The 23,658-nt window shown below is 56.3% G+C and overlaps 1 protein-coding gene across 5 annotated transcripts; it reads left to right on the plus strand.

Annotated features, from left to right (window-relative positions):
* The first annotated feature begins 6,467 nt into the window (after positions 1-6,467).
* BCL2L11 (BCL2 like 11) lies at positions 6,468-19,736 on the plus strand. 5 transcript variants are annotated; one of them, XR_012774962.1, is made up of 5 exons: positions 6,468-6,558; positions 6,828-7,206; positions 12,290-12,402; positions 13,094-13,368; positions 13,699-15,625. XR_012774962.1 is itself a non-coding variant. In XM_075497070.1 (4 exons), exons 2-4 carry the CDS (start codon positions 6,837-6,839, stop codon positions 16,482-16,484), a joined length of 573 nt encoding a protein of 190 aa, XP_075353185.1. In that variant the 5' UTR covers positions 6,468-6,558; positions 6,828-6,836; the 3' UTR covers positions 16,485-19,736. The 5 variants fall into 5 exon arrangements, 2 of the variants coding, with proteins under 2 accessions (XP_075353185.1, XP_075353186.1); XR_012774961.1 differs by having other exon boundaries at positions 13,094-13,309; positions 13,408-15,625; XM_075497070.1 differs by lacking the exons at positions 13,094-13,368; positions 13,699-15,625 and adding an exon at positions 16,395-19,736.
* The last annotated feature ends 3,922 nt before the right edge of the window (positions 19,737-23,658 follow it).

Here is a 23,658-nt window from a genome sequence, read left to right on the forward strand (position 1 = left end):
GCAACATCTCCCTACCGTTGCTCGGCAGAGGCCAAATTTCTTAATGGCAGTTTTTAAGGCGTTAAAAAAAAAAGTTTGAGATTGTTAAAAGTTGCAGGCACCTCAACTCGCCTAAATTAGTTAGACGCACGCTAACGAAGCAGCGGTCCTGGTTCCCATACGGGTGAGGCATTGGTGTCACCCAAGGCAGTGTCACTCAGCCCCATTAGGGACAACAAATAACTTCACCCAGCTTGAAATACCCGGTTAGCCGGGTTACAAATTACCTTGGGCCAGCAGTGAATCAGAGCGATAGCCCCCGGGGGATGCCCCAGCCCTGGCCCAGGGCCCACTCGGGTCACGATGGGGCTGTTCTCAGCCACTGCTGCCCCCGGGAGAGGCTGCTGCCGCTGAGGGACCATCCCTTGGTCCGTCACCACGTCACCATCGCCGCTGCGGACAGGTGAATAATGACATCCCACGTAGAGATGGTTTAGATGTTTCTTTAACAAACATATATATATATATATAATATATATGTAAACCCACCTATTTTTATATATATATATATATATATATAACCTTTACCTGTTCGCAGTAGCCCGTAGGGACACGGAGCAAGCTGATGGAGGAGTAACGGCTCTACTTTTTTTTGCCTTTTTTTTTTTAATTCGGTGGCTCACTGCTCACCTGGGACGCAGAGGAGCCGGGTTTGGTCCCTGCTCGGCACGGGGGACGCGGACCTGAGGCACGGGGAAGGTGATGCCTGGTGACCCCACCAGAGTCACCCTTTGGGTGGGAAAGGGGCCGGGATGGGCAGGGTTTGGGGCTTTTCGGCGCCGGTGATGTCACCCACAGGTGCCCGAGCCCGGTGGCAGCTCGGCGCACGTCCCACGGCTGCTCTCACCACATCTGTGCCCAGCTGCCTGCCCCGGCGCAGGCTGCCGTAACCCACGCGTGCCGCCTGCTCGTCCCGCTCCGCCGGGCAGCCGGTCCGTCCCCGAGCCCCTCCAGCCCTCCCTCCCGTCCCCGGCCAGGAAAACCTCCTCCTCTCCCTCCTCTCTCTTCTCCCCCGGCCCCCGTGCCATCTTGGAGGCACCTGGGGTACTGCGTCTGCTCCCGGCGCTGAAAGCCTGCGGCGCTCGGCAGAGAGCGCGGCACCGTGCTGCGGTAAAGGTCAGGCTCCAAACCCAGCTCAGATAAAGCCTCGTATTTAAGGCATGTGGCTTAAACTTGATTTTATCTGCCAGCGCTGAGTGAAATAACATTTATCACAATGGGTTGGAGAAGAAGCAGAAGAAGTAATTTTTTTTCCGTTGGTGCGCTGTAGAATTAAAAATGGGTTTGGTGAGCAGCTGCTTGTCGGGGGTGTGTTTGGGGGTGGTTTTTCTTTGCGATACTGGGGGGGGGTTCAGCTTGCTGGGGCTGTGCCAGCAGCGTCAGGGGTCCTTTCTCCCCAGCCAGGCACCGTCTCCTTTCCTCCATCCCTCCTCCCTGCACGCTTCCCGGTGGCAGTGACAGTCTGCTGGGCTAGCGCAGAGGGAGGGCTGGCTGGGAGATGCAGCCGGCCAGTGCCGGCCATCGCTGGGGGACCGGGATGCCACGGCAGCACGGCATCCCCGCCGTCCTCGTTATTCATCCCTCTCCGCCTCCCCTCTAATTTCTCCTTTCTAATTTCCACGTGGGAGATCAGAAAGCGCACTACGGCCGGCGGCATCTCCGCGACACGGATGCCAGCGGGTCCGAGGGAAGCTTTGCTAAGCGGCCGTTAGCACGTGCCGGTGCCGCAGGATGAGGGCTGAGATGTGGCATCCCCAACCCGGTGTCCCCGAGGGACCGAGGCAGGGGCGAGAGAAGGGTTTGCAAACTCCACCTCTCTCCATTCACGTCCACCGAGGAGTGCTGTGCCAGACTGCCAATAATTAGAGGACTTTTGGGACGCGGCTTCGGTGCAAATACCTCTTAGATGGTTCACAACAATAGGAACGAGGACAAAGTCGAAACAGATTTGTTCCAGGAGGCTGGTGCCGTGATTCACGGGGGAAAAATGTGCTCGGAGAAAGAAGTGGTGAAGCCAGCGGCTGTCACGGCTCTCCAGAAAATTGCGGGCATGCGTGAGCCTTGCAAACGCACCGAAATCGGCGGCTTAAATTTAGGTGTTTGAAAGGACAGGCTGTTCTCGCACAACGCTTTCCCCGTCACCTTTCTGTTCACATGAGCCACCCACACAGAAACCAAAATGAACGAGGAGGAGAAAATAGACGCAGCATCTGCCTGCCGGCCCCGTGCCCCCCGGCAGCCCCCGTGCCTCTGCAAGCGACCCCCGCCTCGCTCTGCCCCGGCGCCGTGGGCCCCCCGGGACGCTCCCACGCCAGTCCCCGGCGGAGGGGCAAAGCCTCGGGCAGCTCCCGGATCCCCGGGGAAGCGCTCGGGAAGCAGGCGGTCCCTCGCAGAGCCACGCCGGCTCCGTGCCCCGGGTACGGCTGCCGGAGGGCCAGGGAAGGAGGCACAAGCTGAATTTTCAGCCCTGCTCCTGCCTCGCCAGTGGGACCCCGGTGGGGAAAGGTGACGGCATTGCCCAGCTGGCAGGAGGGACCCTCGAGCCTTCCCCTTCTGCTGCTGGTCTCTGCCTTCATATTTTTCCCTAATGAGTTTTCCTAATGAACTTTCCTAATTATTTTTTCCCGCACGAACACCCCGCAGGCCCTTTTCCTTCCCATCCGGTCGGAGCGGCATGAAGGGGATGGGGAACCCAGCCGCCGGAGCTGGGGCAGCTGCTGGGAGGGCAGCCAGGGATGCTCCGCAAGCGGGCAAGATCAGCGCGTCGGACCATGCCGGGCCCTCGCAGGGCTGCTTTTGGGGCCGGGCAAGGGGATTTCAGCTCTGGGACCTCCTGCAAGGAACGGTTTACAACCCCAGTGCAAACTTTTGGGAGCCAGGGCCACCTTCCCGTCACTGTCCGAACCAGTTTCGCGATCCGTCTAGAGAAATGGCAGCGCTCTCCCCAGCTCTCACCGGTGGCGGAGAGGTGCCAGCGCCAGCGGACGGGGCAGCACTCGTCACGGAGGGCAGGCTCACCCCAAAAGCCGGGAGCACTTCTGTCACCCAGGCACTCGGGCGGCGCGCGACCCCGTCAGCAGCGAGGAGGAGGCATTTGGGCTACCGAGCCCTGCTGAGGCTGGCGGGGACCGGAGCCGGTTCCCCGAAGGTTGGCAGCGGGGCCATCCCCTGCAGCCCCTCTCGGTGCGGGTGGCCTCGGTGGCGGCGGCAGGGCAGGGGAGCCCCAGCCTCGGCTGATAAAGGCACACCCTCGCAGCGGCAGCTGGGGGACAAGATGTCCCCAGGCGCCACGGGCTGCTCGCCGGGATCTCGGCCAGCCCAGCTTGGCCACCGCAAGCCAGGCCGCTTTGGCGGGGCTCCTCAGGGTTTTGCTGGGGCTTATTTTCATTTCCCCAATAAAATTCCCTGCCTTGCAGCGGAGGAAGGTGAATGGCACCCGCCACCCCCGGAGTCAGCAAAAGTGTCAGACATCTGGGTTTTTAGAAGGGTGTTTATTGACTCAGGCAAGGGCTGGATGTCGAAGCGGACGCCAGCGCCATCCTCGGGCTTCACGCACGAGTCAACATTTGCACAGTAGCCGAGGGCGAGGTGTTGAAAAGCGAGGCGCTGGCTGGAGGGAAGAGTCCCCCCGGTTTTGGGCGGGTGAAGTACCAGCCACCGCTGCTTGCCCGCGGGCCTGCCCGTGGCTGGGTGGGGGGACGCTGGGCGGGACGGGGGGGCCCGTGTGCCGCCCCAGCATCTGGTCCATCAGCAAAGCTCAGCCCCAGGGGCGGCCGTGCCGGGTCCTTCCCCTCTGCGCCGTGGTGGGTGTTCATCCACCGGCTGGCGATGCTGCCGCCCGACGGGCGCCCCAGCTCCCCTCCCCGCGCCGTGCTGGGGTGCCCCGGGGTGCTCCCCCCGCACCGTCCCCCTCTCCAGCCGTCCCCAGCCTCATCCCCCGTCCTGTGCCATCCGCCAGCGCGACGGACCCGCGGGGGGAGAGGCAGGCGACGGAGCTGTGCAGCCCCAGTCACCTCCCCAGCCATAAAACCAGCCCGGCCGCGTCCCCCGTGCTCCAGCCCCGGCCGCGGAGCCGCAAGCGGCTCCCAGCTTCGCCCGGGCTTCCCCCCAGGTTGTCGGGTTGGGGGCAGGAGGCTGCAGCCCCTGGGCCGGCGCGGGGGGCGGCGGGGCTCCCCGGCTGCCAGCGGGACACCCAGCCGCGCTCCCCGGCGCGGGCGATGGGGCCGGAGGAAGCTGTGGTCGGCAGCTCCCGGCTGCCAGGGCGCAGGTTTGAGTTAGTCACCACAAAATAATATTGTGATTGTTCATGCAAAACATATCGTAAATGAGGCTGCTGGGTTGGGTTGGGTTTTTTTTTTTTTCTTTCTTTTTTTTTTTTTTTTTCTTCCACGGTAAAATTAGGTGCCACCAGGCGACACTGATTGCCACCGGGGCCACCGGCCTCCCTCCTGCCCCGGGCCACCGGCACCACGCGGGAGCCGGGGCGGACGCCATGCACCCGCAGCCCCGCGCCGGGGCGGGGAGCGGTGGGTGACGGGAGGGTGCGCGGGCCCGTGAGCGTGCACGGTGCGAGGGGTGCGGTGGGAGGGGGCGTGCGGGGCAGGGGCGCGCGCCAGGGAGCGTAGGGAGCGGGGCGTCAGCAGGGTGCAAGGAGGTGCTCCTTAAAGGGCGCGCGGGGCGCGTGCCCGGGGCCGCGTGCGTGCAAGGGGTGGCGTGCAGGAGCGCGGCACGCGTGTGCGCGCAGGGCGAGCACGTGGGCGTAAGGGGCGTGCACGCGGTGCACGGCGGGTGTGCGGGGTGTGCGCGGTGCGGGGGGTGTGCACGGAGGTGTGCAGAGGGGGGGCGTAAGGTGTGCGTACAAAGCAAGCGGGTGTATGTAAGGGGCGTGCACGCGGTGCACGGTGCGTGTAAGGGTGTGGGTGCGCAGTGCGGGGGGGTAAAAGTGGCAGTGCAAGGGGGGGTGTAAGGGTGTGTGCGCAGTGCAAGGGGGGGGTGTAAGGGTGTGTGTGCAGTGCAAGGGGGGGTGTAAGGGTGTGTGCAGTGCAAGGGGGGGTGTGTAAGGGTGTGTGCAGTGCAAGGGGGGGTGTAAGGGTGTGTGTGCAGTGCAAGGGGGGTGTAAGGGTGTGTGCACAGTGCAAGGGGGGGTGTAAGGGTGTGTGCAGTGCAAGGGGGGGTGTAAGGGTGTGTGTGCAGTGCAAGGGGGGGGTGTAAGGGTGTGTGCACAGTGCAAGGGGGGGTGTAAGGGTGTGTGCAGTGCAAGGGGGGGTGTAAGGGTGTGTGTGCAGTGCAAGGGGGGTGTAAGGGTGTGTGCACAGTGCAAGGGGGGGTGTAAGGGTGTGTGCAGTGCAAGGGGGGGTGTAAGGGTGTGTGTGCAGTGCAAGGGGGGGGTGTAAGGGTGTGTGCACAGTGCAAGGGGGGGTGTAAGGGTGTGTGTGCAGTGCAAGGGGGGTGTAAGGGTGCGTGCAGTGCAAGGCGGGGTGTAAGGGTGTGTGTGCAGTGCAAGGGGGGGGTGTAAGGGTGTGTGCACAGTGCAAGGGGGGGTGTATGGGTGTGCACAGTGCAAGGGGGGGTGTAAGGGTGTGTGCAAAGTGCAAGGGGGGTGTAAGGGTGTGCACAGTGCAAGGGGGGGGTGTAAGGGTGTGTGCAGTGCAAGGGGAGTGTAAGGGTGTGCACAGTGCAAGGGGGGGGTGTAGAGATGTGAGTTTGCAGTGCAAGGGGGGTGTGTGTGGGTGTGCACAGTGCAAGGGGGGTGTAAGGGTGTGTGCAGTGCAAGGGGGGTGTGTATGGGGGTGTGCACAGTGCAAGGGGGGGTGTAGAGATGTGAGTGTGCAGTGCAAGGGGGGTGTGTAAGGGTGTGTGCATTACAAGGGGGGTGTAAGGGTGTGCACAGCGCAAGGGGGGTGTGTATGGGGGTGCACAGTGGGGGGGGGGTGTGTATGGGTGTGTGCACAGTGCGGGGGGGGGTGTATGGGTGTGTGTGCAGTGCAAGGGGGGTGTATGGGTGTGTGCACAGTGCGGGGGGGGTGTAAGGGTGTGTGCACAGTGCAAGGGGGGTGTATGGGTGTGCACAGTGCAAGGAGGGTGCGGAGCTGCCGAGGGGGTCGTTTGCCGCTGTGAGCGCCGTACCGTACCGTACCGTACCGCACCATACCGTACCGTACCATACCGTACCGTGCTGTACCGTACCATACCGTACCGTACCATACCGTACCGTGCCGTGCCGTGCCGTGCCGTGCCGTGCCGTGCCGTGCCGTGCCGGTACGGGAGAGGGGCAGGCAGGCACGGGGCCGGCGGCGGCCGCGGCGGGGAAGGCGGCCGGTGTGTCGGTCAGTCGGTCGGCCGGTCCGTCGCTCTGCCGGGCGGTGGGCCGGGCGGTGGGCCGGGCGGGGCGGGGCGCGGCGGCGCTGTAAACACGGGGCGGGGCGGGCGGGCGGAGGCGGCGCAGGGCCCGGGCAGGCGCAGGGCTGCCGCGCACACCGCGGCCGGGCGCCCGCTCCGCCGCAGCCGGCGGGGAGCACCGTGAGCGGGGCCGGGGGAGAGGAGCGAGAGGCGGGGGGCCGCGGCGTGCGGGTGACGGCGAGGCGGGGGGCGGCGGGCGGCGGCGGCGGCGGCGGGGCGGCGGGGGGCGGCGCGGCGCGGAGCTGCCGCCTCAGCACTTTCGGCAGAACAATGGGGCCGGGCGAGGGGGCGGGAGGGGCCGGGCCGGAGCCGGGGCCGGGGCCGGGGCCGGCGGCGGCTCCGCTCCCCCGCGCCTCACGCCGCCTCACGCCGCGCCGCTCCGCCCGCAGGCAGCCCCGATGGCCAAGCAGCCCCCCGGGGTGAAGGCGCAACGCGACGGCGAGGGCGGGCGGCTGCCGCCGGCGGCGGCGGAGGGGCCGGGCCCGGCCGCGCAGCTGCGCCCCGGCGCTCCCGCCGCCCTGCCCGGCTCCGCCGCCGCCGCCGCCACGGCGGGGCCTCCGCCGCGGGGCCCGCCCGCCAGCCCCGGCCCCTTCGCCACCCGCTCGCCCCTCTACATCTTCGTGCGGAGGTCGCCGCTGCTGTCGGGCTCCTCCAGCGGGTACTTCTCCTTCGACGCCGAGCGCAGCCCCGCGCCCCTCACCTGCGACAAGGCCACGCAGACCCCCAGCCCGCCCTGCCAGGCCGTCAGCCACTGCCTCAGCGCCATGGGTAAGACGCGGGGGGGGGGGGGGGGGAACGGGACGGGGGGGGGCTGCGCCGGCCGGGGCGCACGGAGCCAGCCCGGCGGGCTCCCGTCGGCGGGCTCCTCGTCCCCCGCCCGGCAGCGACGCCTTCCACTCCTCGCCGCGTTTGGTTTTCCCTCCAAAGACGCCCAGCGCACCTGCGGCGACGCCTCCCCCCGCGTCCCGCCGTCCCCTCCGCGGGCTGCGGGCTGCGGGGGAGCACCCCGCGCCCCGGGGGTGCCCTGCTGCACCCTCCCTGGGCGCAGCCCTGCCCGAGCGCCCGCCGTACCTACGGGGCGGTTGCGAAAGGCCCCGCCGGGGCCTTGAGCTCGCACCGGGGCGAGCCGTGGGGCGTGCGACCCCGGCTGATTCAGGGCCAGCCGCTCGCCCGGGCGGCCGGGAGTGTGGGATTTTTGCAAGCTGGCCTGGCCCGCCAAGCGAACGTGCTGCCGGGGAACACCCGCTCATCCAGCGCTTTTTTTTTTTTTAATTATTATTATTTTTATTCTTTTCCGGGATAGGTCAGTCCCTGCCCGGGGAGGAGGGGACAAAGTTGTTTAATCCAGCTTCCTAGGCAGGGCTTGCTTCTCGCAGGGCTTTACGCACCGCTTTTCGCCGGGGTTTGCGCGCTGCTGCGAGGTAAGTGGCTTCTCGCTCGTCTTCTGCTCCGGTCTCTTTCTCGACAAGCCACGCGGTGTCATAGGCGCTAGGGTCACAAAACTCCCGCTTGTTTTGGCGAAACCCGAAATTGGTGCTTGAAAGCAGCGTGGTGGCGGGCGGGCGTGTGTTTACATGTGGCTTACCAGGTAAGGCTGGGCTGAAGCCTCTAGTGGTGGAGAAAACACGCCTGCCGGAGCCGCTGGAGCCATCCAGCCATGCCTTTCCCCTCTCGTGATTAATTCCCCTTAATTGGAGGAAACCTTTTAACTTCTGCCGGGAACCAGGAGAAGGTGGGCACGTTCCTGCGAGAGCGAGGCAGGTACCGCGTCGGTAGCGCTCCTCCGGGGATAACAAACACCGACTCCAAGCTTTACATGATCAAAACATCTTTTCTTTTTTTTTTTTTTTTTGGTGTGTGTGTTTTGTGTTGTGTGTGTGTTTTTTTTTTTTTTTTTCCTCCCTGGTTAATGGCTGTGGTTACAGCTGCAGAGGGCTTACTGTAATATGCCCTTAGGAAAGATTTTCTGACATTATTGCAGTAATTACAGCTTAATGCAAGTTTCACAACCTCGCGGAGCGCAAACACACATGGCACGGCCAGGCAAGGATGCTGGAGTTCCTCGGCAGGGAGAGCCGCAGCCAGTGTTTTAGCCGCGAGTGACTTTTTTTTTTTTCTTTTCTTTTTTCCTTTTTTTTTTTTTTTGGGTGCTCCAGGAAGAAATTGAAGTTTTCCCTGATTTTTCTGAGCTCCTGCTTTTTCATCACCGTAGGAAAAGCTGTTGAAATGCTGGTTTTTACTGGAGCCTTTGTTCTGTTGTTGTTGCTAGGGGCATCATCCTAAACAACTATCAGCAAATGGAAAACACTCGAGCTAGTTAAATGGGACCCTCGGCTACTCTCAAACACGATTAAGCTAGGAGTGCGGATCTGCAAAGCTGTTTTATCCCCGGTCGGGGACTGCAAATCCCAGGCTGTGACTTAACTGCGCCGCTCGCCTCGAGAAGGGGCTGCGGGTCTGCCCTGCGCACCTCTTCCTCGGTCCCCTTGCCTTGGCGGTGTCCTGCCGGATGCATGCCGTTAAGTTTTCCGCGCGGAAACGGGTCAGTCCCTCTGCAAGGAAGCGAAGGGTGTAATTTTTTTGTTGTGTTTTTATGCGCTGATTTTTATCTCTCGGAAGGCACTGACTGCGGGCTGAGAGATGGAGAGCTTCTCTAGGAAGCGTAAGCAAGTGGCCTTAATAATAATAAACAGGCGTTTCCTGTAAGCAAGAGCAGTTTGTGTGCGATAGGTGCTCTCAGCCTCTCCCGTGGGCAGCGGTGGACTGTTTCCAAGGCTGGTTGAGCAAAGCAAGCTCATGCTCTGCCCTGAAGCCGCCTCTTCTAAACCTCCTAAAACCTTCCCCAAGTTCTCGGCGATGACGGCCCAAATAATAATGAAGCGCTGGAGGTGCCCCTGCCAGACAAAAAAGATGGAGGCGGCCCTTGGGGAATTGCGGGATGCCTTCGGTTGTGGTGCGGGTGGGTGAGCGAGCGCTAGTTGCTGGAGGAAGAGTCGTTCCTGGCATGGGAGGTGGTGGGCAGCCATGCTTCGGGGCGTCTCGCTTCTCTGACGGTGCGGGGTACAGCCGGCCGCCTCCGCAGCCGTTTTTTGGGGAAAGGGGATGAAAGCGGCGAGGGGATGTTGCGGGGCGGGAGGTGGGAAGCGGTGCGGTGCTGGCTCGGCGGCGCTGGGAAGATGCTTTTGGGGCTGAGGAGGAGAGGAGCAGGGCCGAGTTCGTTGTGCACGGGGATGGCGTGCCTGCGGGAGCGCTCGCCGTGAAGTCACCCGAGGTGAGAAACCCACCCTTTGGTGGGGCTGTGTGAATCTTAGACGAATATTTCAAGCCTTTGTCTCCTAACGGGAGCAGATTGTTTCGTTTGGTGGGGGGTTTTTTGTTCAAAGAGCGGCTCGGTCTAAAGGCACAGGAGTGCAGGGCTTGCACGCGGGTTTTTGGGGTGCATTTGGAGCAGGCTCTGTAAACGGGTTTTCCCGGTGCCGTTTTGATCCTGGTGTGTTTTCCTGCGCTGTGGAAGAGGGGAGAGGAGCAGTGTGAACCTCTCCTTGCCTGTGAAAGGAGATCCTCCGGGTGTCATAGGTGAATTTAAGGGGGAAACCTTGAGCCGAGGAGCCTGGCGGTGTCGTTCCTGTTGCTCTCGTTTTGGAGCCGCTGCCGTTTTCTCCCTGGGCTTTGCTCACGGTTCCTCTGAAGCTGTTCTCCGGGGAGGTTTTCTCCAGAAGGGTTTGGATGACCAAGCCTGGGAGGTGGAGGTGCAGTTTGGGGTTGGTTGTTTTGGGTTTTTTTTGTGGGTGTTTTTTGTTTTTTTTTTTGTTGTTTTTTTTCTTCTAAGCCGTGACCACAGCATTGCCGTGCTGGTCCCCAGCTGGAGCATCCCATGGGCTAGAGCGAGGTGCAGGCATCCCGGGGGTGCTGGTGGCCTCTTGGTTTGTCCCCATCCCCGTGGCAGCCGTCTCGCTGTCGGTGGCGGGTGCCGGCTCGCGGTATGACTGGGGGCCCCCCGAAAGCACCTCTGACTGGTTTTGGGACCAGTTATGACTGGACCCTTTTGACGCTGCCGTTCGGCAGCGCCACAGAAAGTCCTTTCTGAAAACCTCAGCCCGATTTCGCTCTCAGCCACCAACCCCAGCCTTCATCTCTCGAGCGAATGAGCTCCTGGGTGCGATGCTGGGGCAGGGGGGAAGGATGGAGCAGGGGGGAAGGATGGAGAAAGGAGCGGTACCTCTCCCCCTCCCAATATTTTCTGCATCCCTGGGTCTCCTTGCATCTTTTTGTCTTGTCTCCCCTCTTTTTTTTTTTTTTTTTTTCCCCCTAGCTTAGCTCTTGCCGGGAAAGGCAGCCCGGGGCCGGCTCTGGTGACGGCGGTGGGATTTTTGGATGGTCGCCCCGCCCCGGCCGAAATCCTGTTTGCGTTCCCGGAGCACCGGAGTGGAATATCGCGAGGGCTGCGCTGCGTTTCATTCACCAGCGAGGAAAATAAATATGCCGGGGCCGTCCCCGGGCAGGCGGCGGGTACTATTCCTGCGCTACTACAGCATGAAAACAAAACAGATCCCCGAGCCAAGCAGCGCTAGTTTGGCTCGCAAATACATTTTTCCAGTCAGGTTGGAGCCAGGCTTTTATTTAAAATTTTTATTTATTTATTTAATTTTTTTTTTTACTGCCCCACTAATCCTTTGAATATTTTGAGATTGGAAGCTATTTCTGTACCCTTGTGATTCCTTCTAAGCTGTCGTGCCAAAACGCTCTGCTTTGTTTTGTGCGGTGGTTTTTTTGGGTTGTGTGGGGTTGTTTTGGGTTTTTTATTGTTTGTGGGGGTGATTTTGTTTGTTTGCGTTTGGGTTTGGTTTTTGTTTTTTTTTTTTTTTTCTTCTTTTCCTTAAGGCTCTGATTCTTGCTCGGATCCTACACTTGGGTTTGCGGGAGAGGGAAGAGGTGGCACGGGTACTGCGCTGGGGTCCTGCCTGGGTCACAGGCTCCTTTCTCCCCCGGCTATTTGGGGGATTGCACGGTGGCTTTATCACGTGTCTAATAACTTCTTAAAATGGAGACTAAAATAGCTATGTATAGCACAGTATAATTGATGCATTAGCTCTTTTTTTTTTTTTTTCCTTTTACAAGCCAGCACTGTTTTCTTGCGTCGGGTTTATTTGCTACTAAAGTGCAAGGAAGATGCTGCTTGAGAGGCGAGCGTCCCGGTTCCCTCCTGCAGATGGAAAGTCCTTCAGTTTGCTGGAAGCGTGGTTTCTCAGCGTACAAATCCAATTGTGGCTTTCTTCTCAGTACGACAAAACCAATCGTTTTCCTTTTCTCGTTGAGCACTTCAGAACTGTGTGGGGAAGAAATGTGAGAATTCAATTAAACTACCCAGACAGAGGTTTTTTTAAGGTTAGAGGAGAAGTTGGCTGCTGCGCCGGCAAGAAAAGAAAATTACTGAGAAACAGGGGGAAGAGAAGGTTTTGCTAGGGAAAGAAATTCGAGTGGCATCTCAGCATTCCTCCCTATTTAAGAGGGGACCAATGCTTGGATGTGCCGGAGGAGATGCTCCTAAGGGATGCCTGTGATAAAAAAAAATGAATGAATAAAAGGCTAACAATATAAAAATAATTAGGAATAAAAGCCTCTCCTGTGATGCACATCTTATGCAACACGTCCCATTTGCGCCGCATACCATGTGCGGGCCCTAGCAGCCTGGCACCTGCCCAACTCCTAGGAACTGTATTTAAAAAAAAAAAATTTTTAAATAGTAGTATTAAAAATAGCAGTAGTCCGTCAGCTCTTGCCGAGGTGAATAGAGTATTTATTTTTTTTTCTTGTTCCTCTGTTTCACATGCTCCGGTTTTGTTCCGTGCAGCTTCCCAGTGGCAGTCTCACTCGCTAGCGGAAGACATACAGCCCGAAATCTGGATTGCACAGGAGCTGCGGCGCATCGGAGACGAGTTCAATGCCTCCTATTGTCCAAGAAGGGTAACTTTCATGTTTTTACTTTCCATTTCTTTACGCACGGTCTCTAAAAGGGAAAAGCTTAATCATCTCTGGAAACTAGTTCTGCGGTGAATGTTTTGTTCACTCAAATGTAGAAAAGGATGCGCGGGTGGTTGTGTTCGCCTGGACGCAGGGGTGTGCTGCCTGCGCCGGCAAGTCGTCTGCCGCTGCAGTGTCATTAAATCGATTAAAAATAACCTTTAAACTGGGACTTGAGGTTTTCGGGTACGAAGTTCGCAGTATCTTTCGTAGCACCCAGGGCCCGTAAAGCGTGTTGCTGGATTGGGACTGGGCCTGACAGTAATGAGGAAGAAACCTCCAAAAGTTAAGAGGCAGGGAAGGTTTGGGTGTGTTGGGCTGTTTTTGGGGTGGCGTTGGGAAGAGCCCCTCTGGAAGTGGTTCCCGGCCTGGCGCTGGGGAGCGCTCGGGTGTCCGCTCTGGTGTTTTTAGGAAAAACAGGGCAGGGAGCGAATGTAGCGGCTTTCTGTGCTCGGCTCCCAAATTCCTGCTGCCGAGGATCGCGTGCATGGAAGCGTAGTTGCAAATAAGAAACAGGGATGGGCTTGGTCTGATAACTTATTTTTCTTGCAAAGAATCTGCCAGAGCTGTTTTGAAACACGTGTATTTATAAGGCTGTAAACTCTCACATCGCTGAGTGTTGCAACAAAAATAGGTGGCACTAATGCAAAAAGGAGAGAGAAAAAAAAAAGCCAACCCTGAAACAAACCAACCCAGAGAGATGAAGTAACAGCAGTTTTCAGAAGAGCGGCGTTAGCCAGTAACTTGCCTGCCGAACGTTCTCGATGGCTGCGTGTTCGTGCATGTGGTTTCTGGTCCATCAACTTGCCCTTGCGCTCGTCCGTGGGAAGAGGAGTCAGAAGCACGTTAGGTAGCAGCGTCGTTGACGAAATGCTGGCTGCCCGGATCTTTATCCGTCCTCCCCGGCTCGTGAGTCACTCCTGCAGCGTGTTTCCTCGCCGCTCCCAGGGTCCCTTTGGCGAACGGATGCCTGTAGGCAGGGGCTCTCCCCCAAAACGGGTGCCAGGCTGCCGCAGTCCAGCTCCTTCCGCGCGGCCTCTCTGCATCGCCTCGCTGGAGACTTCTCCATCAGCTCTGTTTTCTTTCCGAATGCTCTGGCTTTCCTGACCCGCAACAAACTGGCAATAAGCTGCGTTTCATCCCGAATCCGGAACACGCGTCTTCCGACCTTTCCCCATCCAGGCCGATCCCTCGTGATGCGACATACCCGCTTTTTTTTGTTGTTTGTTTTGTTTAAAGGACATCTTTTCAATGAAAGGTAGGGACCAAGCCAAGATCCCACAGGCGTTCAGAAAGCGGAAGGCGCCTGGTAGTGGCGAGCTGACCCAGAAGGGCTGGCAGAAATGCGGAGTGCCGTGCCATCCCTTCTCCTCGCTGACTCCTGGAGCGGTGCCTTAAATTTGGAGTGGAGGCAAGCCCTTTGAGCTTGGGAACAGGTTTGTGACGGGCAGGAGAGTCCTCCCCACGTTATCTCGTGGGATCAGGCACCCTCAGTGCTGCCCTGCGTGGGACCTCGCTCGCTGGAAATCTGTGCCAGGCACATCACACCGCCCCGTGCAAAACCCCGATCCATACTGCCGGGTGTATAAGAGGGAGTGAATTTAACAGGGGGCTGTGAGGAGGGGTGGGAAAGGGTTTTCGCAGAGGTCCGAGAGGGCGGGTGCGAAGCTGGCAGCAGGATGGGGCGCAGGTGCCCGGTCGCAGAGCATCACGCGGGTTTGCGTGAGGTGGTTCCAGTGCTGCAGCCGAGCTTCCAACCTGCTGCCCCGGGGAGAGAACCGAAACGCAGAGGACCACGTCCTGCTTGCTAGATGACACGAGCGCAGGCTGTCATGCATGACCCTAAAAACACTTTGTACCTGGCTTAATTAGCGTCTGATGAATTCTCACTTGTTGCGCCCAGAGAGGAGGAGGTTTCAGGGCATTTAAGCAATTTCTGTAGCGTTATCGTCCCCGACGCACGACGAGAGCTATCGTCCCACTTGCTTTGTGGAAAGGTGTCTTTTCCTTCTGCAAGCGGTCTGGCTGCTCTGGAGAAAAGGCGGTCTCCGCAGAGCTGGAGCCCTTGGGCAGGAGGGGTAGGTAGGACGCCTGACCGGCACGTGCGCTCGCCGGGGTTTGCCCTTTCAGCGTGAGCTTAGAAATGGGGAACTAAGAGCCCTGCCAAAACGGCACTTGCTGGGCAGGTCGGAGCTGTCGGACGGGTTGGAGCCGCGTGTTCCCCGTCACGTTCCCCCGTCGGTGCGCCCTGCGCGTCACGCCCCGGGGCCCGTCTCCTGGGCAAGACGACGGGGAGTCGGACAACTCGCCATCCAGCCCCTCTTTGCCCTGGCAAAGCTCGCGGGTCCGGTGAGCGGAGATGGCCACGGGACCCTCCGGCCATGGAGAGCAGCTCCGTGCTGAGGCTTTTGCTGGCAGAGGGCGCATCGCTTGGCCACCGTTGCGTGCCCCAAGCTTTGCTGCCCACACCCGAGCTGCCTGCAGAGGTGGAAAATGTCTTGTTTCAACCCCCTAACTTTTTTTTTTAATACCTCTCTATAAAAGAAAACCTAATTTTGGCATTTCTCTCGCATCCTTCTCTAAGCCTATTGGCTTTTTTTTTTTTTGGGTTTTCCCTTGCTCTCCGCCGCGTTGGCGGTCAGGCGGTGCAGTGGGCTTAGCGTCGTGCTAGTGGGGGGCAGCTCCTGGGTGGGTCAGTCTGGGGCGCAGGGATGCCGCGGGGGGGGAGGCACACTCGGCCCGGGTACCCGGCCGGGGATGCTCGAGCATCGTCTCTCCGTGGGGACGGCAGCCCGCCGCGGGACCGCCGGCGTTACGCCCCCGTAGCGGGGAGGGCAGTTTGCATATCGGGGTAAACAGCCCAATTTCTCTCTCCGGGGCATGCACAAGCATGATTTTACCGCGCTAAATACGTCCCAAAGCAATCCGATTCGGGCTGGTATAGAGAGGGAGAGGGGGATGTTGGGGCTGTTCTTTCGCCCTAAAAAAAAAATCTTAAAAATAAATGCTCGTTTGGCGCTTGCTCCTTTTTCTTTTCGTTGCACGCTGTTGCGATACAAAGGTCCCTTGCTCCAGGGAGGAGCGTTTTGCTGCCGTGGCCGGCTTGCCGCGTTTTGTGAATGAGGCGGTGGTTACGCCTGGAGGGGCCTGAACTAAAATCCGCGTGTCGGCGACCTGCCTGTACAGCGACTGATGCTGCTCTGCCTGCTGAGGGGCTTTTTATTTTTATTATTTTTATTTTTATTATTTTTATTTTTATTATTTTTATTTTTATTATTTTTATTTTTATTATTTTTATTTTTATTATTTTTATTTTTATTATTTTTATTTTTATTATTTTTATTTTTATTATTTTTATTTTTATTATTTTTATTTTTATTATTTTTATTATTTTTATTTTTATTATTTTTATTTTTATTATTTTTATTTTTATTTTTTATTTTTATTTTTTTTATTTTTTTTATTTTTATTTTTTTTATTTTAAAAATATTTTTTTAGATTTTCATTATTTTTCTTTGATCTCGGCCTTCCCCCACGGTGGCTGGTAAAACCCCCTGACTGTGCTAGCAGGGCTTACTCACCACGTTTCAAACCCCCCGGCAGCGTCACGCGCCTCCGGTGCCCACGCGCAGGGACTCGCGCGTCGCATCCCTATGGAGCGGCGCCGCGGCAGCCACCTTCCAGGCAAACGTAGCTGGGAGCGGGCAGCTTTGACCCTTTGGGTATTATAAAGCTTTCTGTTGAAGGAAAATAGGAAAGGTCGCGGGGTTTACTTTCATTCTTCGTAAAACGCTCGATTTCGCACCTCTGAAATATTTGCGTGGCACCGCACAAGGTGTTCGTAGCACGGGGGCTCCGCGCTGGAAGTTAAAGTCACAGTCTTGTTTGTTTTTCTTTTTTTTTTTTTGTTTTTTTCCCCTCCTCTTTCCTTTTAGGGTTTCTTGGATAACCCGGTGGGAAACCCCCAGATCGTCATTTTGCGCCTCCTGCGTTACATCATCCGTCTCATCTGGAGGATGCAGTGAGCGCCGGGCGCATCCCGAGGCACCAGGACTCGTTTACTCGTTGGGAAAGCCCGGGGCGGACGGACGGACGGACAGACGGATGGATGCGGGGCTCCCACCCCGCCTCTCCCCCGGGACGCGTGGCGAGGGCCGTCAGATAAGAGCGGACATCCCGCGCCGACCTGCTGGGACTCCGATGCAGGATTTTGCCCGGCAGTGGCGTTTACTGCATTTCTCTCAACTCTTACTATTTTTTTACTATTTTTTTATTTTTCCGAAAGAGTCTCAGAGAAAATATTCGACGGCGATGGAATAATTTTGTCATCGTTTCCGGAAACCTGTCGGCTTGTCTTCCGTCTCGGATAAAGGCTGCAGCGGAGAAGAGGAAAGCCTGGACCAGCTGATGGGCAAAGCCATCGTAGTTTGCCTCGCAGACCCCGTCGCAGAGACTCGCGGGGCCCTCGCCTCTCCCTTCGCCTCCTGGGCGTTTGCCCACCAAAAAGGATGGCGATGATGGGAGAAGGGCAGAGGGATTTAAATCAGCACTTCTTTTACCTGTAAATACCTAATGCTACCCTAAATCCACCCTCATTTGCATCATGCAAATAGCCTATTTCCTGCTGACTGATTTTTTTTTTTTATATATATATATTTTTTTTTTTACACTCTGAATTTCAAGACTTAGCTGTTAGACTTCCAGGGTCCAAAATATCACAAACAACCAACCAAACAAAAAAAAACAATCCACCAGGTTGCCTTTTTTTTAAAAAGAAATTCTTTCTATAAAATGTGTGAAAACACCTACATATTGTATGATATTATATATAATATATAATGTTGGTGACTGAGTAATTCAGCAATAAAACGTTCTCGGAGGAAGGTTAAAAACAGTTCCCAGCACACCGCAGCTTTGCACCCAGAGATGACAGCTCCTGCTGTGTAACTTCAGGAACTGTGTTTTAAGTCGTTGCTTGTACCTTGCTCTTGAACCCAGGAAGGTTTTTAAGGCGCTGGATTTTTTTCTTCTTTTTTTTTTTCTTTTTTTTTTTTTTTTCCTGGGATCCTCTGTGTTCGGACAGGCCAGCCTGGAGCAGGGGGATGAGTGGGACGGGACCGTCGGTGGGAAGACCCCAGACGCTCGCTCGTGTGCTGGGATGCCGCTGGAAGAGGTGCCAAAGGATGCCGACTTGGTACGGATCCACCCGGGGACTTGCCGCGTGGGGTCCGCGCTCCCCACGGACTGCCACGTCTCCTCCCAAACCGCCTCCTTCCCCCCCCCGGGAAGACCCGACCGGGTGCTCGCTGCCGTCCCAGGGCATCTCCCCTTCCACCCGGAGACCCTGCAGCCTTGCTGGAGGAGCCCCCGGGGCTGGTCGGAAGAAGCGGGTCTGTCTCCTCAGGCCCCCCCGTGAGCTCCCGTTCGGCTCGTGGGCAGGCGGCTGCTGCACGCCGGCGCTTTCTGGGGGGTGGCCGCTCCGGCCACCCCCGTATCTATGCACAACCGTACCCCTCTCTGCCTCCGGAGCCGTCCCTGTCCTCTGGCTGGTGCGGGTGGTCCTCGAATCCACTTCCAAACGCTTGCGCTTTTATTTCTGGTTTCACCAGCACCATGCGGGGAGGGAAGAAAAAACCAAACCCAAGCCCACGGTAGCGGTTTTTCTTGCAATACGCGTGCAGGGAGAAGCTGTTGAGTGCCATGTGTGATTATTAGTGTTTTTAATGATGGACAAACCGTACAATCTGACCTCTATGCACTGGCTGCCCGTGCCCGTGGGGTAGGCGAAGAGCCGCGGTGTCAGTGCGGGGCTGCGTGCCTCCGATCGCACTCCTCCGGAGGATTACGGAGCTATTTTTAATTTTTATTTTAAATTCTTTATTATCTTGGTTTTGGACCTGCAAGATGAGCATCGGTTGGAGGAGTTGGCCTCAGCTGCAGGAGCAGGGGATGTTCAGGAAAGGGTATTTTGGAGAGGGTGTAGGGGGAACCTTTGCACTGGTGGAGAGTGAGCGGTTAAAATAGCTGGTGAGCTTGGCCAGGGCAGGTTCCTGCTCCTCTTGGTTTCCCTCCCCTTAGTTTTGGCTCACCGTAGCCGTGCTGCCCCAGCCGTGCTCCAGCCATCGCTTTTTTTCTGTAGGGTTTATATAGAAAACCCCAGCAGGGAGGCTGCCGCCGCGGGTTTCCCATGGGAACCTACGGGGAATTGCACGGCTGTTGATAAAATTAAAAAAAAATAAAATAAAATAAAAATTTGGCAGCAGAGGGGGAAACCAAACGGAGGTTTTTTTTTTCCCGGTTGAGTTTCATCCATCATTGGTGGATGAAATGGTGTTTTCGGGTCTCGCAGCCTTACAGCATCCCGGCATCCTGCCGGCACCACGCCGCCCAGAATGTGTCCCTTGGAGTACACCAAAGAAACGCCAAGCACTTTACCCCGTCCTCCCTGCTGGGCTGCCCCAGCCAACGATGGAGACAAAAATTATATTCGTTTTAAGGGAAAAAAATCAAGGTATTGGCTCTGTCTGCCTGGGACTTCTCCGCAGGAGGCGTTCCGGGCCAAAAGCTAGGCGTAGGAAAATGAGCCCCCCAAAAAACCAGGTTTCACCCCCGTAGAGTTGTGAGGTTTAGGGGAAAAAAAAAAACCAAACCAAACCAAAAAGCATCTAAGCAGAGGAATGGGGTTTTTTAAGTAGTGATTATGCTCGCTTCAGCCACGTTGGCTGACTGCTCTGGGTCGTTCTAAGCGTAACCTGTGGTCTCTGTTCTGCCAAAAGGATGTGATGAGTTTTCCTTGGTTGCAGGGAAACCAGATTTATTCCCCGGCGATCTCACACAATGTGTTAACGCTTCTCCTCTTTTCCATGACTGTAAATACCTGAATATTTATTAGAGTAGAGCACCGTATTATTTTCATCATCTGAGCCAAATATCTGTGTGCAATGTATTTCCTATCCTTTCTCTCACGTAAGTTTTGTACAGCTTATAAATAACTAAAAAAAGAAAAAAAAAGACTTTTTTTTCCTAAACTTTTTTAGAGTTGAACTTGGTAAATACTGTAGATTCTCCCCCCCCCCATGTAATTAATGCACTCTACTGTTCCATAATGCTGTAACTTGTAGAAATGTTATATATTTATTTTCTGCTTATTTAAGTTTTTGTAAAGATTTTGTTTCCCCCCTTCTCCCTGCACCTGCAATAAGCGATGGATCACCCTCCAAAGCACTGTCTTCTCCTGGCAGTGCCGCCGATATGGTTAGGATAATGAGGTTATTATTATTATTATTATTATTATTCTTTTTGGTCAAAATGCCTAAGTCCCACTTCCCAGCAGCGATTTAGGCACGTCAAAGACTTCAGCATTAGTGAAATTCAGTGGGAATTTGGCTTCTCCAGCCCCCGTGATTTTTGCCACCCCGCTTTGAAAGCCACGGTTTCCTCCATCTCGGCCGCTTTCCCCGGCCCAGCTTTCCCATCAGTTCCCCCCCAGCACACCGCCGTGTGCCGATGAATCACTAACTCATTTCACCGGACCCAGCGTATGTAGCATTTGTACTGCAATTTCCCTGGCTTACTTGTGTTTTGCACTGATGAATTTTGGACAGGGTAATTGCCACTTTACTTGTGCAATACTGCTGTAAATAATTGCAGATCTTTTTTTTTTTTTTTTTTTTTTTTAAGATGCAATCTTTTATGTTCTTAATATGAGTTTTATATGAATAAAAACTTTCAACTATTTGTCATGAGCGCTGTCTTCTTGGGGGGCTTGATCACCTGGGGAAGGGCTGGGGAGGGGATGTTTGCTGCTTTCTCACCAGTTCTCCCCCTTCATCACCAGTTCTCCCCCTTCATCACCAGTTCTCCCCGTTTATCACCAGTTTTCCCCGTTCATCACCAGTTCTCCCTGTTTCTCACCAGTTTTCCCCGTTTATCACCGGTTCTCCCTGTTTCTCACCAGTTCTCCCCATTTCTCACCAGTTCTCCCCGTTCATCACCAGTTTTCCCCATTTATTACCAGTTCTCCCCGTTTCTCACCAGTTCTCCCCGTTCATCACCAGTTCTCCCCATTCATCACCAGTTCTCCCTGTTTCTCACCAGTTCTCCCCGTTTCTCCCCAGTTCTCCCCGTTCATCACCAGTTCTCCCCGTTCATCACCAGTTCTCCTCCAGACCCAGGATGCGGGCACGTACCCGGGGTTTTCCTTCTGCTCGCCGGCTCTTTGAAGTTCCCGGGACACTAAAATGTGCCTGTCAAAGGAAACTGGTTTGCAAGATGTTGCCTTGAGCGTTTCCAAACCCAGAAGCAGGGAGCGCTTTGGGTTCTGGGTTTTTTTTTCCTTTCTTTTCCCCGCTTTTACGGGGCTCTGTAGACGTGGGCTGCATCAATGGGCTCAAACCCATCCGCTGGGCACCTCAATGTAGGGCCCTCCCAGTCCCCAGGCGGTTTTCATGGTTACTGGTAAGTTTGGGGAAGCATGGGGGTTTATTTTATTATTATTTTATTTTTTATTTTGCGTTATTGTTTTTATTATTTTTATTTTCCTTCAATTATTTTTATATTTTAGTACTTTGTGACTGTTTTTCTCTTATTATTTTACATCGGTTTTATTATTTCGTTGTCCTTTCATTATTTTTAAGCTGAATCAAAATCCGCTCGTAAAAATTACCGCCCCACAGTTACCTTGGCCCTCCGTCCCCTTTCTGCCCCCATCGCGAAGCCACCCCGGCTGTCTGATGGCCGGGTGCCCTGCTTGCTCCTCTTGCTTTTATTTCACCGCCGATAATAGACGCCAGATAACTGATAGCGGTTTGGAACAATATTCCGGGGAGACGGCTCCAATGCGGCTTTTGGCATATAAGGAGCAGGGAAGAGGTGATGGCAGAGGTCCCTAAATTAAGGGGGGGGGGTGGCAGGAACGAGCGTGGGACGGGGACGGGCCAGCTGAGGCACGTGCGGATGGCTCGGGTTGCTCCCCTTGGACGTGCTTCTTTTGGAAGACCCCAACAAATTGTTTTAAAGACAAGTAAGAGGATCGATACGGTTGTCACGGAGGGAGGGAGAGCATTGCACGCCAAAAACGGGGCGGCGGGGGAAGGTGGGACCCGCAGAAGCATCCGCTATTTTACGAGATGATCACACCCGAGCACCCGCATCCCTGGGCCGGCGCCGCTTTTCCCCCCGCCTCGCCTGGCATCCCATTTAATTCCCATTTTGAAGGTCTGCGGCGATGCTGCGGGCACAAAGCGAGCCGTTAAGCGTGGTTGCGGGCTCAGCGCTCGATTTTTTTTCTTTCGCTCAAAGGAGGGGAGCTGCCGGCCCATCCTGTGCGCTGAGCGCGGGGGGGGGGTGGGATATTTTTAGCCGCTGTCTTCCGAAATACCAGCTGGGTGGCCGGGGTTTGGGTTGCGTGACGCAACGCGGTGGGACCGTGCGTCAGCTGGAAAGGCTGAAAGGCAGGAAGAAATTGGGGGGAAAAGCAGATTGAGAAGTCCCCGGGAAGCCGCAGCCTGCCCCGGGTGCCGCCGTGCCAAGCGCTCCTGCACCCTGGCACCCACCAGCTGAAATGTATTTAAAAACAACCCCCAAAAGTCCTACTTGACAACAACTTAAAAAAAATTCTGGATTTTTTTTTTTTTTTTTTTTTTTGTTCTTGTATGTGTTTCAAATTACAGAAGTTCCTGAAAGGGAAGTTTATTGGTTTCAGGTGCTATTTTGGGGGCTTCTTTAACTCAAAAAAAAGGCTTTATTGCCCAGCCGAGGCTCTGGCAGCTGCTGGCCCTACTCTACCCGTGGCTCTTTGGTTCCGTTGGCATTTGGGAGCCCACTGGCCTGTGCAGGCAAGTTGTCACACCTCATGCTCTCCATTTATCTTTGCCGTGACTCATGCTGGAGGGAGCTCATTGCCTGCCTGAACCCGGTGACCTTGGTGAGATGACAGGGAAGAGAAATGCCATCCCACCGGCAACATGCAGTGGTGCAGAGTGCCGGCATCTCACCTTTGGACACGAGCTTGGCCATTGCCAGGTCTAGGTTGGCCACGGGCAAGTCAAAGGTGGTCGTGGCCCAGGTTGGCCGTGGCCAAGATCACAGGTGGTCATGGCCCAGGTTGGCAGCCATGGCCAAGTTGAAGGTGGTCATGGCCCAGGTTGGCAGCCATGGCCAAGTTGAAGGTGGTCACGGCCCAGGTTGGTCATGGCCAAGTTGAAGGTGGTCACAGTCCAGGTTGGTCATGGCCCAGGTTGGTCATGGCCAAGTTGAAGGTGGTCACGGCCCAGGCTGGCCATGGCCAGGTTCAGGTTGGCCATGGTCCAGGTTGGCCATGGCCAAGTCCAGGCCCAGGTCCACCAAAAACACATCATCTGGGTCCTCCCCAAGAGACAGGCCCTTTCTTTCTGTGGTCTTAAGTTTTGCTTCAGTAACTAATTAAAACCACATTCAATTTTGTTTTAAGGATGACAAGCTTCCTTTATTTCTTGAAAAGGAAAAAAAAAAAATTATTTGCTCATGGAAAAAGCCATCTGAAAGCCTCACGGCCACAGAGCCCTGCGTCCATCGGAAGGAAGCCTTTCTACACTCGCCCCCTCCCCAAACACTCATGACTGCCTTGTCCACGCGCCGTTGAGGACACACAAGACCTCGGCCCGGCCAGACCAGCTCCAAACCAACCCTGGACATTCCCACACCCCTTAACCCCTGCCTGCCTCGGGAACGACGAGCAACCAAAGCCAACGATGAGCTCCCCGGTTGGGTGCTGACGTTGCGCGTTGCCCTCGCCGGGGGGGGGCTTGGGAGGGCACACAAGCCAAAGCACCCATCAGACGTGGGCTGAACACCGCAGCTTCGGCAGAGCCGAACAGCCGCCCCGCCACAGCCATCCAGTGCCACGGGAGCCGCAACGCCATGCTGCCAGGCTCTCGCTCTCTCGCTCGCTCTCTCTCTATTTTTTGGTTTTTTTTTTCCAATGACTCGCATCTGACCTTTCAAACACCTGTTCAGCCTTAAACAGCTAAAAATACCCACCAAGCTTTGCATCTGATTTTCATATTGCAACAAAGCTCACTGTTTCCAGCGGGTTTTCTCGTGTTTCTGGCAGGTTCTAGGATGGTCACCTCTCCTCTGGTCAAACCCAGCGTAGACGGGGACGGGAGGCTGCTGGCGGCGGGCAGGGTTGCTCGGGCTGCCCTGGCGCGTGGCCAGGGA

Source organism: Mycteria americana, chromosome 3 (genome assembly GCF_035582795.1).
Source record: "Mycteria americana isolate JAX WOST 10 ecotype Jacksonville Zoo and Gardens chromosome 3, USCA_MyAme_1.0, whole genome shotgun sequence".
In the NCBI taxonomy this organism is placed as follows: domain Eukaryota; kingdom Metazoa; phylum Chordata; class Aves; order Ciconiiformes; family Ciconiidae; genus Mycteria; species Mycteria americana.

What these genes read in the sequence shown, in the direction of transcription:
- BCL2L11 (XM_075497070.1), top strand. Translation starts at nt 6,837, where the DNA reads ATGGCCAAGCAGCCCCCCGGGGTGAAGGCGCAACGCGACGGCGAGGGC. An exon ending in CCACTGCCTCAGCGCCATGG is followed by an intron (nt 7,207 to 12,289) that starts GTAAGACGCGGG and finishes TGTTCCGTGCAG; the next exon opens with CTTCCCAGTGGCAGTCTCAC. An exon ending in CCTCCTATTGTCCAAGAAGG is followed by an intron (nt 12,403 to 16,394) that starts GTAACTTTCATG and finishes CTTTCCTTTTAG; the next exon opens with GGTTTCTTGGATAACCCGGT.